This window comes from Carassius gibelio, chromosome B9 (assembly GCF_023724105.1).
Source record: "Carassius gibelio isolate Cgi1373 ecotype wild population from Czech Republic chromosome B9, carGib1.2-hapl.c, whole genome shotgun sequence".
In the NCBI taxonomy this organism is placed as follows: Eukaryota; Metazoa; Chordata; class Actinopteri; order Cypriniformes; family Cyprinidae; genus Carassius; species Carassius gibelio.
This window is the reverse complement of record NC_068404.1, coordinates 6,656,683-6,670,276: the sequence shown is the minus strand read 5'-3', so window position 1 is coordinate 6,670,276 and position 13,594 is coordinate 6,656,683. Positions and strand designations below refer to the sequence as shown.

Sequence of the window (13,594 nt, the reverse complement as noted above, 5' to 3'; positions counted from 1 at the left end):
TAGTCTTTGTAAAATCCTTAAACTAACAAAAGTCACTTAATTAATGACATCATCTTCCAGGAAGTGACGCCATTTTAATTGTATTTTTATTTATTTATTTGTGTGGGAAATCAATGGCTCAATAAACAAGCAACTAATGAAGTTAATGAAAGTTTAGTTGGTTAGTCTCCCTTTAAAAAAATAATAAAAAATACAGAAATCCAGATAAAATAAAAATTTTAAAGGATTAAAAGGTCAAGAAATATCAAATTAAAAGTTGACCCACTCAAGCAAAAAATAAATAAAAAAATAAATAAAAATTAATTAATACATGCAATAACAAGCTTTAGCTCTTTATTTGCATCCTCTTATGAATCCTTTCATAAGATACAAATTGAAGAGTCTGATCTTAATCACAGCATATTTCTGAAAGACTGCAATTCATTAGAAATACAACACAAGCATATTCGATTAATAGCTACCGAGGTGAAAGCTACTGCATAACTTATCTCTGGAATGATGTTTAACCAGATCTGAACGATAAAAGACAATCAGATGAAACTTCAGGAGAAATATGAAATCTTCTCATCATATACATATACGCTTTGCTTTAACAATACAACAAAAGGGAAGAAGAAAATGAAGCAACTCAAAAAATATATTTATTGTCATGTATTAGGAAAAATATTCTTCTTTAAAAATATTCGTATTATTTTGGTAATTAGATAAGATCCTTGTCACATCATCGGGGAGAATAGCAATCAATGCAATTAATAAACCCCAAAGTCTATTATCAGACAGAAGTCCACCACCAGAAACTTCAAATGGCCCGGGAAAGTTTTGGAAGAGTCTCTCTCATAACATCACTTCATTAACGCTAACTGTGGTTTCAGCGGAGCCATTTGCCTGTAAAACAAATTAATTTAGTAAACACATTGACTGTATCATCCATAATATTGAAAAATAGAGTAGAGCGAATCTTACCCTTAGTGACACCAAAGCAGCTCTCACAGTGGATGGCACGACGGTACACCCACAAACTGTCCCCCGCCTTCAGGTGTCCCAGAGAAAGATGACACACCCCACACTAAAATAACAAAAGAAACAATACGATTATTCTAATAAGAAATCATTTTCTTTAATAAAACATCAATTATATATTTCAAATTTTATTGTTTTAGGTTTTATTGAAATTAAAATAAAGTTATGCCATAAAGTAAAAAAAAGACACATATTAAAGCATTAATAGCACCAACAATTCTAAAATAAACCGTTCATATTTCATGCTGCACTCACCTAAATACTGATTTAATGAAAACAATTACTACACATTTGAAAAGAGCTTGAAAAATAAAATAGCTAACCTTGAAACAACTTGCGTGACAGTTGATATTCATGTCATCCAGGACAATCTTTTCATCCGTGTACATGTTTTTATGGCAGACCGTGCAGATGTCCTTCCCACTTACTACCCTGCAACAAAATGATACGCCTTTCACGTGTGCACTAAATATCACATCAAGCATGGGCAAATATGTATTACTTCCATACCTTTCCGGTGATGTGTACACAGTCGTGGTGGTTTTGGATGAGAGCGTGTCAGACAGGTAATCAACAGGCCTGTAGACAACAAGACCTTAATAAGTCTACAAACCTGGTCAAATGTGATCCGTAATTCTTGGAACGGAGTAGTGTTTTAATTGACAAGACATCTGAATATGTAGCAGTGGATACTGAACCTGCTCTCTGTGTAAGATGTCCTGGTGTAAGAAGGACTTGTGACTGTACTCCACTCATCTCTATATGCAGATAAATAAGTGCAATAAACAACAGATAATGTATCAGGCAAAGACGCTTGAATAAGAAAATGCCTCCTACCTCTCGTTTGTCGAATAGACGGTTCTGATGGATTTGGAGACTGATACATCCTCGCGACTGTAGGAACGATAAAAGTCCATGATAGAATAAACACTGCTGCAGTGAGAGTGAAGCTCTAATGGAAAGTATGAATGTGCAGCTGCTTTTGTGCTTTTAGCCTGTCAGCCGTAAGACTGGTTAAACTACTTAAAGGCCGAAGCAAATGTCAAACTCGCCACGAATGGGTTCACACCTTATAAATATGTAAATGGCACATACCTGCTGTCATACGTTGTGTTGGCTGACTTGATTGATGAAGGTATGAGAGTATCGAACAGTTGATCCTCAGTGCTGAAGAAAAGCATCAGGTCAGTCACGTTGTTTGTGTGAAAAGCATTGACGGGCGTGGAGCTACTTATAATATCTGTCAGATTCTCACCTCTTTGTGGATCGGACAGAATATGATGTTGTTTTAGTTGGTGAAACATCCTCGGTGTAGGTTTTGATGCTAGAATTGAACATGTTAAGAGGTTAATCTTATTATTTCAGGCTAATCAGAAGACTGTAAGCTGGAGTTACTGTACCTTGTGGTGGTCTTGACTGGTGAAGTTGGTCTAGAAAAAAAAAAAATATATATATATATATATATATATATAATAGGCTTTAGGTCAATGCACTCCAAATACAACAAAACATCAGCAAGCAAATTAAGAGATTTTGTGTAGGTTCGATATTACTACAGTGGTTTAGGACAAAAATATCCTTCAAATATTCTGTTCATTATAGTTTTAATTTAAAAGGAGATTATAAATATTTTGTCTTGCTTTAAAGTACCCCTACTGTAATGCATTGGCTAGCTTGCATGTAAAATACTTTATTATAATTAACTGTTATAATTAATTCGTTTTTTTTTTTTTATTAAATATTACTTTTAAGGTTTATATATTTTTTAATGAAAAAAATGTAGTTTCCAAATTAAAAATGTATTTGAATACATTTGACAAAAAAGAATTATGAAATGAGATTTAAATATGTATTTTAGTCCTCTTTAATTGGGTCAAGTTCAACTCTATAATACAGTTTAATTACCATGCAATTAAGTGTCTGAAAACATTACATTCACGTCCCACTCAAGTATGTTCTTTTAAAAGTATGCTAAAGTAGATTTTTTTCTAGTGCTGTCAAACGATTAATCGCGTTTTTGCTTACATATGTATTTATGCTGTTTATATTTATTATGCATACATAAATACAAACATCAGAATTTTTTTTTGTTACATATTAAATATATTTATTTATAACACACACAAATATTATGCAAACAAAAACTTTTATTTTGTACGTGATTAATTGTGATTAATTGTTTGACAGCACTATTTTTTTTCACAAGGGATTCATTAGTAACATTTATAAAACAACTGAGTATTTTGGCAAAAGATAGAGCTTATTCATTTATCTATTCTATCAATGCATGATTATATGGTTTGTTGTATTTTTAGCTGCATAATTTTTTCTTCTGTTGTGTGTGAACTATTAGAATAGATGAAGGTCATCTGTGGGTCTTGACCCTTGTGTTGAGAAGCACTAATCTATGACACTCACACATCACTGATGTCCTTTGAAGACTTCACAGTGACCACTTCAGTCTTGTAGTCACTTTAGAGACACAAACAATGTTCAGTGAGCAACAATTCAGTCTCTTAATGCAAGTTCACCGCACTGTATTTAATTTTTATATATATTTTTTTTATAAAAACTAGAATTGTGATGTGAATCTTTCACCTCTTTGTGCTGTAGGATGTTGTTTTAGTTGGTGAAACGTCCTCCTTGGTGTAGGTCTTGATGCTGTAAATGAAACAGGTTAAAAGGTTAATAAAATAATAACCGCATTTTTGCATCTGCAGCTGTATTTTGTTTCTGGTTAGTCAGCGAGGCTGTGGTTACTGTACCTTGTAGTGGTCTTGACAGGTGAGGTTGGTCTAGACAAAAAGAATTACGCTCATTGTTAATATATGCAAAAACAGTAAATGAATTATGAAATCACATCATTTTACACAGATTTTAAATTGCACATCAAGCGTTCACAATGCAGTATACCAAAATAGTTTTTTCAAAAGCACACAGAAATTTCCTTAAATTACTCACATTCATTAAAATGAAGTGTAACAAAATGTATGGCATAACCTTAAAAGTTGTTTATATTAAATTTATGCATGAATATATGGTAAATTGCCTGGAATATTGCTATTTATCCTCTTCCCCTAACCAGACATTCAGATGATCTGTGGGTCGTGACCCTTGTGTGGAGAAGAACTAATGACACTCACACATCAATGATGTCCTTCGAAGACTTCACAGTAACCACTTCAGTCTTGTAGTCACTTTAGAGACACAAACAATGTTCAGTGAGCAACGATTCAGTCTCTAAATGCAAGTTCATGTCATTGCACGGCATTATATTTTACAATGACAATTGTGATGTGAACAGTCTCTTAAGTGCTCACCTCTTTGTGCTGTAGGATGTTGTTTTAGTTGGTGAAACATCCTCCTTGGTGTAGGTCTTGATGCTGTAAATCAAACAGGTTAAGAGGTTAATAAAAGCTATAACTACATTTTTCCAGGTTGGTCAACGATCTGCAGCTGTATTTTGTTTCTGGTTAGTCAGCAAGGCTGTGGTTACCTTGTAGTGGTCTTGACAGGTGAAGTTGGTCTAGACAAGAAGAATTACAGGTTCAGTGTTAATACAACATTAAAACAAACGCAAACAAAAAATTGCATCCAAATTATGAGATCATATCAGATAACACAGATTTTACATTGCAAAAGGAAACTGCTTTTAATTTCTTAATGTAAACACAAATGTACAGGAATAGATTTTTGTGATTTTGTTCATGCATGAACATATGTTTGCATTTCACTATTTATCTTTTTTTCTATAATTTATATTTGTTTAGCATTGCTATCCTTCATCTGTGGGTCGTGACCCTTGTGTTGAGAAGAACTGATCTATGACACTCACACATCACTGATGTCCTTTGATGTCTTCACAGTAACCACTTCAGTCTTGTAGTCACTTTAGAGACACAAAACAAGTTCACTATTTTCTAGAATAAATACAAGATTTTTACAATCATACAATATAATATAAATTATATGAATATAAATATATAAATGTAAATATATGTTAATATTTTCAAAATATGTACTGTGTGTGTATGTTTATATATACAGGTGCATCTCAAAAAATCTGAATATCATAAAAAAGTTTTGGTAACGTATTTCATAAAGTGAAACTTTCATATATTCTAGATTCATTACATGCAAAAAAAAAAAAATCATTTTTTTTTGCTTTAATTTTGATGATTAGAGCTTACAACTCATGAAAATCAAAAATCCAGTATCTCAAAACATTAAATATTTCCTATGATCAAAAAAAAAAAAAAAAAAAAAAGATTTAACAAAACAGAAAAGTTCAAGTTCTTTAAAATATGTTGATTTTTTATGCACTCATTACTTGGTCGGGGGTCCTTTAGCACAAACTCCAGCATCAGCTTGTCTGTATTGATTGACTGTTTCTCATCTTTCTCTTGAAAATATACAAATATACATGTTTGCTGGCACAGTAATATCATGGTTATCAAACCACTTGGAAGTGGTTTTAGCACTGTTGGCAGGTGCTAAAGTCCTGCTGGAAAATGAAATTTGCATCTCCATAAAGCTTGTCAGCAGATGGAAGCATAAAATGCTCCAAAATCTCCTGGTAGACGGCTGCATTGACTTTGGACTTGATTAAAACACAATGGACCAACACCAGCAAACATCACGGCTCCCCAAATCATCCCTGACTTCAGAAGCTTCACACTGGACTTCAAACAGTTTGGATGCTGTTCCTCTCCAGTCTTCCTCCAGACTCCAGGCCTTGATTTTCGAATGAAATGCTAAATTTACTTTCATCTGAAAAAAGGACTTTGGATAACTGAGCAACAGGCCAATTATTTTTCTCCTTATTCCACACCTTATCCTATCCAGTTCCTTCCTTCCAGTCAACTTTACATTTAATATGCTTTGATACAGCACTCTGTTAGCCAGCCCTTTCAGTAATGACCCTTTGTGACCTCTTTGTGGAGGGTGTCAGTGATCTTCTTCTGGTCCACTGCCAAGTCAGCAGTCTTCCCCATTATTGTGGTTTCAAAGAACAAGAGACTCTCGGAATTAATACTGTAGGGATGACTATTTATTGAAATTCACATATAAATATTCTAATATATTGAGATACTGGATTTTTGACTCATGAGCTTTAAGCTCAAATAATGAAATGTTTTACTTTACATAACGTAACGAAGAAAATAACTTCTTCACTATATTTACATTTTTTGAGATGCACCTGTACATAATAAATATACACAAGTACACACACATATGTTATGTAAATAAAATGTTTAGTTTGGATGCGATTAATCGCGATTAATCATTTGACAGCACTAGTTTATTGATATGCAAATACCACATACCTGTGGTCTGGTTTAGTGTTGGCTGATTTGACCGATGTTGGTATGAGAGTATCAAACAGGTGATCCTCAGTGCTGTGGAAAAGCATTCAGTCAGTGATGCTCTTTGTTTTACGATGACTGAAAAGCATTTACTTGTAATTGTCTGTCAGATCCTCACCTCTTTGTGGATCGGACTGAATATGATGTTCTTTTAGCTGGTGAAACATCCTCTTTGGTGTAGGTTTTGATGCTAGAATTGAACATGTTAAGAGGTTAAGAAAACAGCCACATTTGCTCAGTTTAGTCAGCAATCTAAACAAGGCTAATCGAGTTACTGTACCTTGTGGAGGTCTTGACAGGTGAGGTTGGTCTAAAAGAGAATTATAGGTTTCATTTTAATACTCACAAAAATAAAAGATTAATTGAATTATGAGATTATTTCAACTTCATTTTATAACTCTCACCCATCAACAGTGTCCTTTGATGACTTGACTGTAATAACCTCAGTCTTGTACTTTCTTTAATAACAGATAAAATGCAGTGAGACATATTTTGCACATTTAAGCGACAAATATGAATATGAAATTCATTCATTCATTTATCTTATTAGAACAGTATATCTATTAGTCATCATCTACAACTAAACACATTTTTTTAATTTCTGTGAAAAGTGTGTTTGTGCTATATCTTTTAAATAAATGCCACTTGGTTTGACATTCATTTTTTGTATCCAAATGAATGAATGTATTTTGAATTGAGCTGATTTACCCAGAACTCCTGGTGTTTAAATCTGCCAGGTCTTTATCGCTGAGTGTTTCAGACTTGGTAGATGATTTCACCACATCCTGGCTAAGGACCAGAAGACAACACATTTTAAAACAGTTCAACTGCCTGTGTGAACTGACCGTGGAATTCATAACATGTTCGGCGATTGCAAGCAAAGATGATTATAGTGTGAAATAGTTATTGATATGATGTCTTTTCAGCATCTTACCTGGTAGTGGTCACAGTTGTCTCGGTTATCTTTGTGCCATCCTTGATTGTTGTTGTTGTGGAAGAAGTAGAGCTGAAAGAGCAATCATCAGGTGTGTAAGAAGCTAGTCTTCATTCGGTCAGTCAATCAGTCATTAAGCAGGTGTGTCTCAGAGGCGTTACCTTCTCCTCGGCTCTGTTTTCACTGTTGTTTTAGTTCCTGTGGTTCTGTAGGGTTGGGTTGGGAAGATAATTGAGCTCTTAAAATGCTTTCAATTCCAAGCTTTTTTTGGCTTCTGAACACTCTTACAAACAGGTTTTAAATACAGCAAACGCTGGTGACTAATCGTATTGTAAATGTGAGTCTACATTCTTCAACAGATTAAGTATTATTGTGCTGTATCATACTCTGTATAAAGTGAGTTCAAGATTTTTACTGTGAAACAGATTTCAGCAATAAAGCTCATGATTTATTTCTGTGCTAGAAAAGAGTGTGTATATTTACCTGGTTTCATTCAGCTTGTCCTGGCTACCACCAAATCTACATATTGAAAGCAATCAGTGAGAGCACTTGATTAGATTTTATTACATAAACTTTCTCCAAAAAAACTTCAGAAATCTTGCTTCGGTAAATCATAATTATGACATAAAAGTCATCAGTTTGACATAAAATATCAATATTATGAAATGAAAACTAAATTATGAGATACCAAGTCATATTTATGAAATACAATACATATGAAGTCAAAATTATGAGTTAAAAAGTAGAAATTGCCATATTATAACCGTTACTTTTTATCTCGTTTTGACTTCTTATGTCATCATTTTAATTTTTTTTATGAATGACAATTTCAATTTCAACTTAGTATCAAAATTTCCGACTAATTTTCACTTTGTATCTCATTTAACATTTTATCTCATAATTATAACATAATTCAACTTCTGTCATAATATTGGCTTTTTATCTCATAATTCTACATTTTATATCATTATTTCAACTTTCCGTCATAATTCTGACTTTTTATCTCATAATTCTACATTTTATATCATTATTTCAACTTTCCGTCATAATTCTGACTTTTTATCTCATAATTATGTATCTCATAATGAATAATGTATCTCATAATTTCAACCTTTTATCTTATAATTAAAATGTTTAGGTCATCATTTGGATTTAACAGTTGTTTTTCTAATGTGGCAGAAATGGGCTAGCACACGAGTGAGTATTGGTTTGTACTGTGTGTAATCTGCTGCACATTTGTAACACATTTGATAAGATGTGTGATGTAAGAAAGTCTCAAGTGCGTCTTCAGCAGTGTATTACCTTTTACTGAGAGCTTGGACAGAGGTACCTGATGAAGTGGTGACAGTGCTGGTTTTGCTCTCAGTTTTGCTAGTTTTATCTTGAGGGCTTCATAACAAAATAAAAAATAAAGATCATAAGGATCTCAAATAACTATTTTAATAGCAGCATGTTGATCCAGACATGAGATTACCCACCTGACAAGGTTTTCGTTGGACTTGTAACGACTCAGAACACTTCTGCCGAAGTTCGATTCACGTCTGTTGAGAGAAAGGGAAAAATATATTTAGCTTATCAATTGTCTAGTCTGTCAGACACACATAAATCCCACTGATCAACATAAATATTACAGAGGTGAGATGTTAATCAGGTTATGTCTGTTAACTGATGAATGTGTTGAAAACTTACTCGACTTGTTCATTCTCGTTCACATTTGTCTTAATCCAGCTATTGTCCTTCAGCAGGGATTTCTTTTTGCCATCATCCACTGTTTTAATGGATCTAGTGCTTGAAGTTGTAACTGTTTTCAATAAAAAAAACAACAACAGGTAAATAAAATGACTTGAATTAGCATGATATATAATGAAAATAATTCAATTTTAAGGCGTTTTCTCACCTGTTTGGGGTTTACTGTATGACTTTGGAGTGAAAGACATGGTTTACGCTGTAAGATGGAATTGGTACACATTATTACATTTCCAGTAGATACAGTGCAGTCACTTCTAACAATAATACCATCCACAAGATGCTGCCACTAGATCAAGTGCATTAAATGCATAATTTCACAAATCACGGTTAACACATTCCATTCCTAGTAGTGTTTGATGTAGCACTGTCCTTTTAATTCATGCCTTTCTGGATACACCCTAAACTAGTTTGTCCTGATTCCTGAACACACACACCCTGTTCAAACACCTGCCACTCAAACCATAGCAACATTCTCATGCTTGGAAATAAACTGTACTGAACATCACTCAGCTACACGGGAGGCTTCGCTGGATTTTTTGTATCGTAGTTCAAATTGTAAAAATATTCCATATAAATATGTACTTTCCTTTGCTGATCTTCATATTCTGGGAATTAATTGTAGGAAGCTCACCTGCTAAACTCCATCTAAAACTATCTGAAACAATATGTTACTAATTCTTTTTTAATTATTATGCATGCAGCGGACGTGCATGATGCAATTTTAAAGAGACTACACACTTTAATATAGGCTACTTTATGCATTTTTTATATTTTCAAATAAACAATAAGGAATTCATATCCAAACAATTTATATACATTTTTATAATATTAACGCATCATATAAATATATATCATAAATTTAACATTATATCTTGGTGTTTATTTAAAAGTCCATGCATGAGTCAAAAGTGCATGCCCATTTATAAAAAAACAATTACAAATCAGAATAATCTCTGTGGGAATTTACAATGTTTTGCCAATCATTATTGTAAAAAATAACAGTCCAGGAAAAACTACTATATGGAGAAACGGATGTATTTGTATTTTGATTTGAGAGGAAAATCACTGTCACACTTTTGACGCATAGAAGCACTAGTTTAATTTTATTTCTGAAAACAAAAAAGAAAAGAAACTGCATTAAACTTAATGTTCTGACATTGACCTTGACATAGTAAACTGTTCTTTAGTAAGACTGCACTGTGTTATTACTAAATACTAAACAGTGTTTGATCACAGTCATACAATACATCCATTTCATAAGAGAATCCGTTTAAATGAACATGCTTTAGAACTGATCACTAACCTAAAAACCCTTTAATTTTACAAACAAATAGACATATTCAAAATATTAACCATGTAAATAGAATTAAAACAGAATTCATAGACACACATACAGATAGAAGTCTATGTGGGTAGAGAACAGTCATACCTCAGTATTTCAGGTGCGCGGGACGTGATAGAGGTTAAGTGAGAATAACATACAGTTTTCTGCTCTTCCCCTCTTACATATTTGACCTGGGTAGGGAAGGCAGACCAGTGAAGGGTGTGGCTTCATGCAACTGAACCTGAACTGTCAGCACAGCTATGTCAGTGTAGCTTACTGTAAAGGGTGTGTCTTCATGAGGTCTTTCCCTCCAGCTGATGAAAAAAGCACTAAGTAATGGATGGCAGGACATCAGCAGCCAATTGTCTGTCTTAGGAAACTATGTGAAAGCCACCATAACAACCTCCACCAAGATGGCAAGATAAAACTGTTTGGGGTGTTGCTCTCAAGGTTTACAAGTTCAAAAGTCTGTCATTCTGATTGTTTATTGCTTATAATATTTGTTCAGAATCAAGCACTTAACTGGAATTAAAATGTAATGTTAACATCAATTAATTACTTGTTTCTGTGTAATTGCGAAAATTATATTGTATATTTTATATTGTTTCAAAGTCGCCTACATCTCCATATTTTTAGTGTACACTAAAAATCATTTGTCGAAATTGTAAATTAAATAAATAAAGATTATTGGAGTGTGTTTACAAGAAAATAAGTCGTCCTACTTCAAAATTTCACTGTTAATTCAATGGTGCCATTTCTTTGTAATTATTTGTGATATTTACTAGCAATTATGATTTCAACACTATTTTTTCAGTGCATTGTTAAAAAAAAAAAACTGTTCAAGTTAAGTTGTAAATAAAAAAATATATATTAGTGCTTTTACAAGAAAATAGGCTACTATTTATGGAAGCCTGTTAATGCCACTGGATAAAAAATAAAACAAGGTAATTGCGACTTTTTTTCTTGCAATTCTGATTTTTTTCTCGCAAATTGCGAGTTTATATCTAGAAATTCTGACTTTCTGTTTTTCGCAGAAGTTGTACATTCAGAATTACAAGATAAAAAGTCACAATTGCCTTGTTTTATTTTTATTTTATTTTTTAGTGGCGGAAACCGGGCTTCCACAACTATTGCAGACTTTCTACTTTTAACTATTAACACAAGTTACTTTCCATGTCTTTGTAATTACTTGTGAAATGTAGAGTGAAAAGTATTTCAGTATTTTCTGTGTACTAGAGCAGGCTGAAATCAAAGTTACATGGTGGAGGCTCGGCGAGAATACATTATATAATAATACAGCTCTGAACCTCAGAGGATGAAACCTTCTGAGCCAGAATATATAATTTTGCTTGTTCTAAATGAACGGGGGTGTTGCTGCAGAAGCATGTGGCTTGTGAGAGGTAACGTATGTCTGACAGAAAACATGCAGAGTATGTCTGTGGGGTGTGACACTACGGTTCATGTTAATCACACCCTTTCTCAATAGTTTTAAAGTGTGTAATATGCAAAAGACAATCAAACTCGTTGACATTCAATGAGGAAGAAGCTGCTTCTGATGCTACGCCAAAAATGCCTCATCATTTTAATGCAAATATTAATGTTTGCAAATACAAGGTTTGGACTAAGAAAACAATGATTGTATTTATTTAACAGGAAACATTGTGCATCTAAGGTTTAAATAAGGTTATTTTATCTGCTTGTTCAATTTTGTAAGACAAGTAACATAACTGCTGGACATTTTATTAGTACAACTTAATTTAATTGAATGTTCAGTTCACTCAAATATCTGAAAATGAAGTTGAAATTTAATTTATTTGTTTCTATAAATGAAACAGCATGGAGAGTTTAAGTTTCCAGCATCCTTTCCATAGGACTCATTTGGGAGAGTAAATGTTGAAATGAAGTGCTATTTAATGTGTAAAGGAAACCCAAAGTTCAGCTAGACATTTAAAAGAGTTTCTGTTGTTGACGTTTTGTGGAACTTGTGGTTAGCTTGTAGGATTACAGTTAGTTGTTCCATTCAATGAGAATAGCTGTGCTAACGTCAAAGGCAGTAACAAATTAAAAGTGTATGTCTAAAATAAAGTAAGTTTGTGTGAACACTTGCCTTAAATAATTGACTGATCATACGTCCTCTTTCCCAGGACATTTCTAAATTGCCCAAAGTGCCTAGATTTCTTTGTTTTCTTATTGTTTTCATACTTGCTGAAGGTAATGACTGATAAGTAGTTCGACCAATGGCGTGCAGGCATCCTACATAATCGACCAATAGTGGCGTGCGAGAAGGCGGGATCTACAAAGAAAAAAAAACGGACTGCAGAGAGCACATCAATTTATTTATTTATTGAATTCAATAAATGTATTTTTTAAGTTAGGATTTTACTTAATTCCGTGAGTGAAATTTATTTGAAAAATCTAAGTGAAAAAAAAACCTGCATAATAAAGTGTAGATATTGTCAATATTGTCGCAAGAAAAGTGATTCAGAATAAACCTTATTTGTAAGCTTTCTTTAATAAATCAAAGTTGTATCATCATGCAACATGGCATGCTTATTTTAGACAGACAGACAGATAGATAGACAGCAATGACGTTTCTCACCACTAGATGGGGCAAGACATTGCATTGTCTAATTTGCGTTCATGAATTGACTGCAGGAAATAAGTAAGAATCTCGCTGCATTAAACATTTGTTTTAATTTTAGGATACTTGTGCATATTGTGTTGTAAGAAACCTTATTATGACCTTATTGCATGTGCACTTACTCTCATATAGCCTGACCTTTTCTCTTTATCTCTCTTCTCCTGTTTTATAGACATCCACATGTCTCACACCTGCTGATCATTCTAGTGTGATATATTTGAAACCGAGCCTTTATTTTAAGTAGTGCACTGTGGGTGGATTGTCTATTAGATTATTCATGATTAGATTTTAAATGCAAAGGTTGCATGAACAGTAGGCTATCCACAATTTTTTTTGTTCCTTCTGCTGCATTGCCATGCTTCAGCTCTCTGAAGAAGAGAGTGACTGCTCCCGCCAAACCAACTGGCAATTAGTTTTTTTTTTTTTTTTTAATCTTTATGAATATCTATATGAATAATGGGGATATGTGTCCCCATGAGAAAAATAAGTGCACTATATATATAAATACAGTATTTGAAGAATGTTGGTAATCAAACAATTTTGATAACAAAGCGGTTTGT

At 33.2% G+C, this 13,594-nt stretch overlaps 1 protein-coding gene across 5 annotated transcripts; it reads right to left on the bottom strand.

The window, feature by feature from the left end:
- Positions 1–332: 332 nt before the first annotated feature.
- Positions 333–10,645, bottom strand: LOC127965364 (sciellin-like). 5 transcript variants are annotated; one of them, XM_052566154.1, is made up of 29 exons: positions 10,499–10,645; positions 9,218–9,265; positions 9,010–9,121; positions 8,799–8,861; positions 8,623–8,709; positions 7,804–7,839; positions 7,482–7,526; positions 7,321–7,392; positions 7,095–7,175; positions 6,791–6,844; positions 6,667–6,696; positions 6,505–6,576; positions 6,348–6,419; positions 4,856–4,909; positions 4,517–4,546; positions 4,341–4,403; positions 4,164–4,217; positions 3,786–3,815; positions 3,619–3,681; positions 3,439–3,492; positions 2,421–2,450; positions 2,276–2,344; positions 2,116–2,187; positions 1,858–1,914; positions 1,719–1,778; positions 1,531–1,599; positions 1,344–1,452; positions 964–1,066; positions 333–885 (listed from the first exon to the last, which is right to left on the bottom strand). In XM_052566154.1, exons 2-29 carry the CDS (start codon positions 9,255–9,257, stop codon positions 869–871), a joined length of 1,698 nt encoding a protein of 565 aa, XP_052422114.1. In that variant the 5' UTR covers positions 9,258–9,265; positions 10,499–10,645; the 3' UTR covers positions 333–868. The 5 variants fall into 5 exon arrangements, with proteins under 5 accessions (XP_052422114.1, XP_052422117.1, XP_052422116.1 ...); XM_052566157.1 differs by lacking the exons at positions 3,786–3,815; positions 4,164–4,217; positions 4,341–4,403 and having other exon boundaries at positions 340–885; positions 10,499–10,638; XM_052566156.1 differs by lacking the exons at positions 3,439–3,492; positions 3,619–3,681; positions 3,786–3,815 and having other exon boundaries at positions 340–885; positions 10,499–10,637.
- Positions 10,646–13,594: the final 2,949 nt, after the last annotated feature.

Bases quoted from the DNA above. Each gene is read 5' to 3' on its own strand.
- LOC127965364 (XM_052566154.1), bottom strand. From the start codon at position 9,257: ATGTCTTTCACTCCAAAGTCATACAGTAAACCCCAAACAG. The intron at 6,697-6,790 runs GTGAGAGTTATA...ATTCTCTTTTAG, and splicing joins TCAAAGGACACTGTTGATGG to ACCAACCTCACCTGTCAAGA. The intron at 3,816-4,163 runs GTGAGTGTCATT...CTTTTTGTCTAG, and splicing joins TCGAAGGACATCATTGATGT to ACCAACCTCACCTGTCAAGA.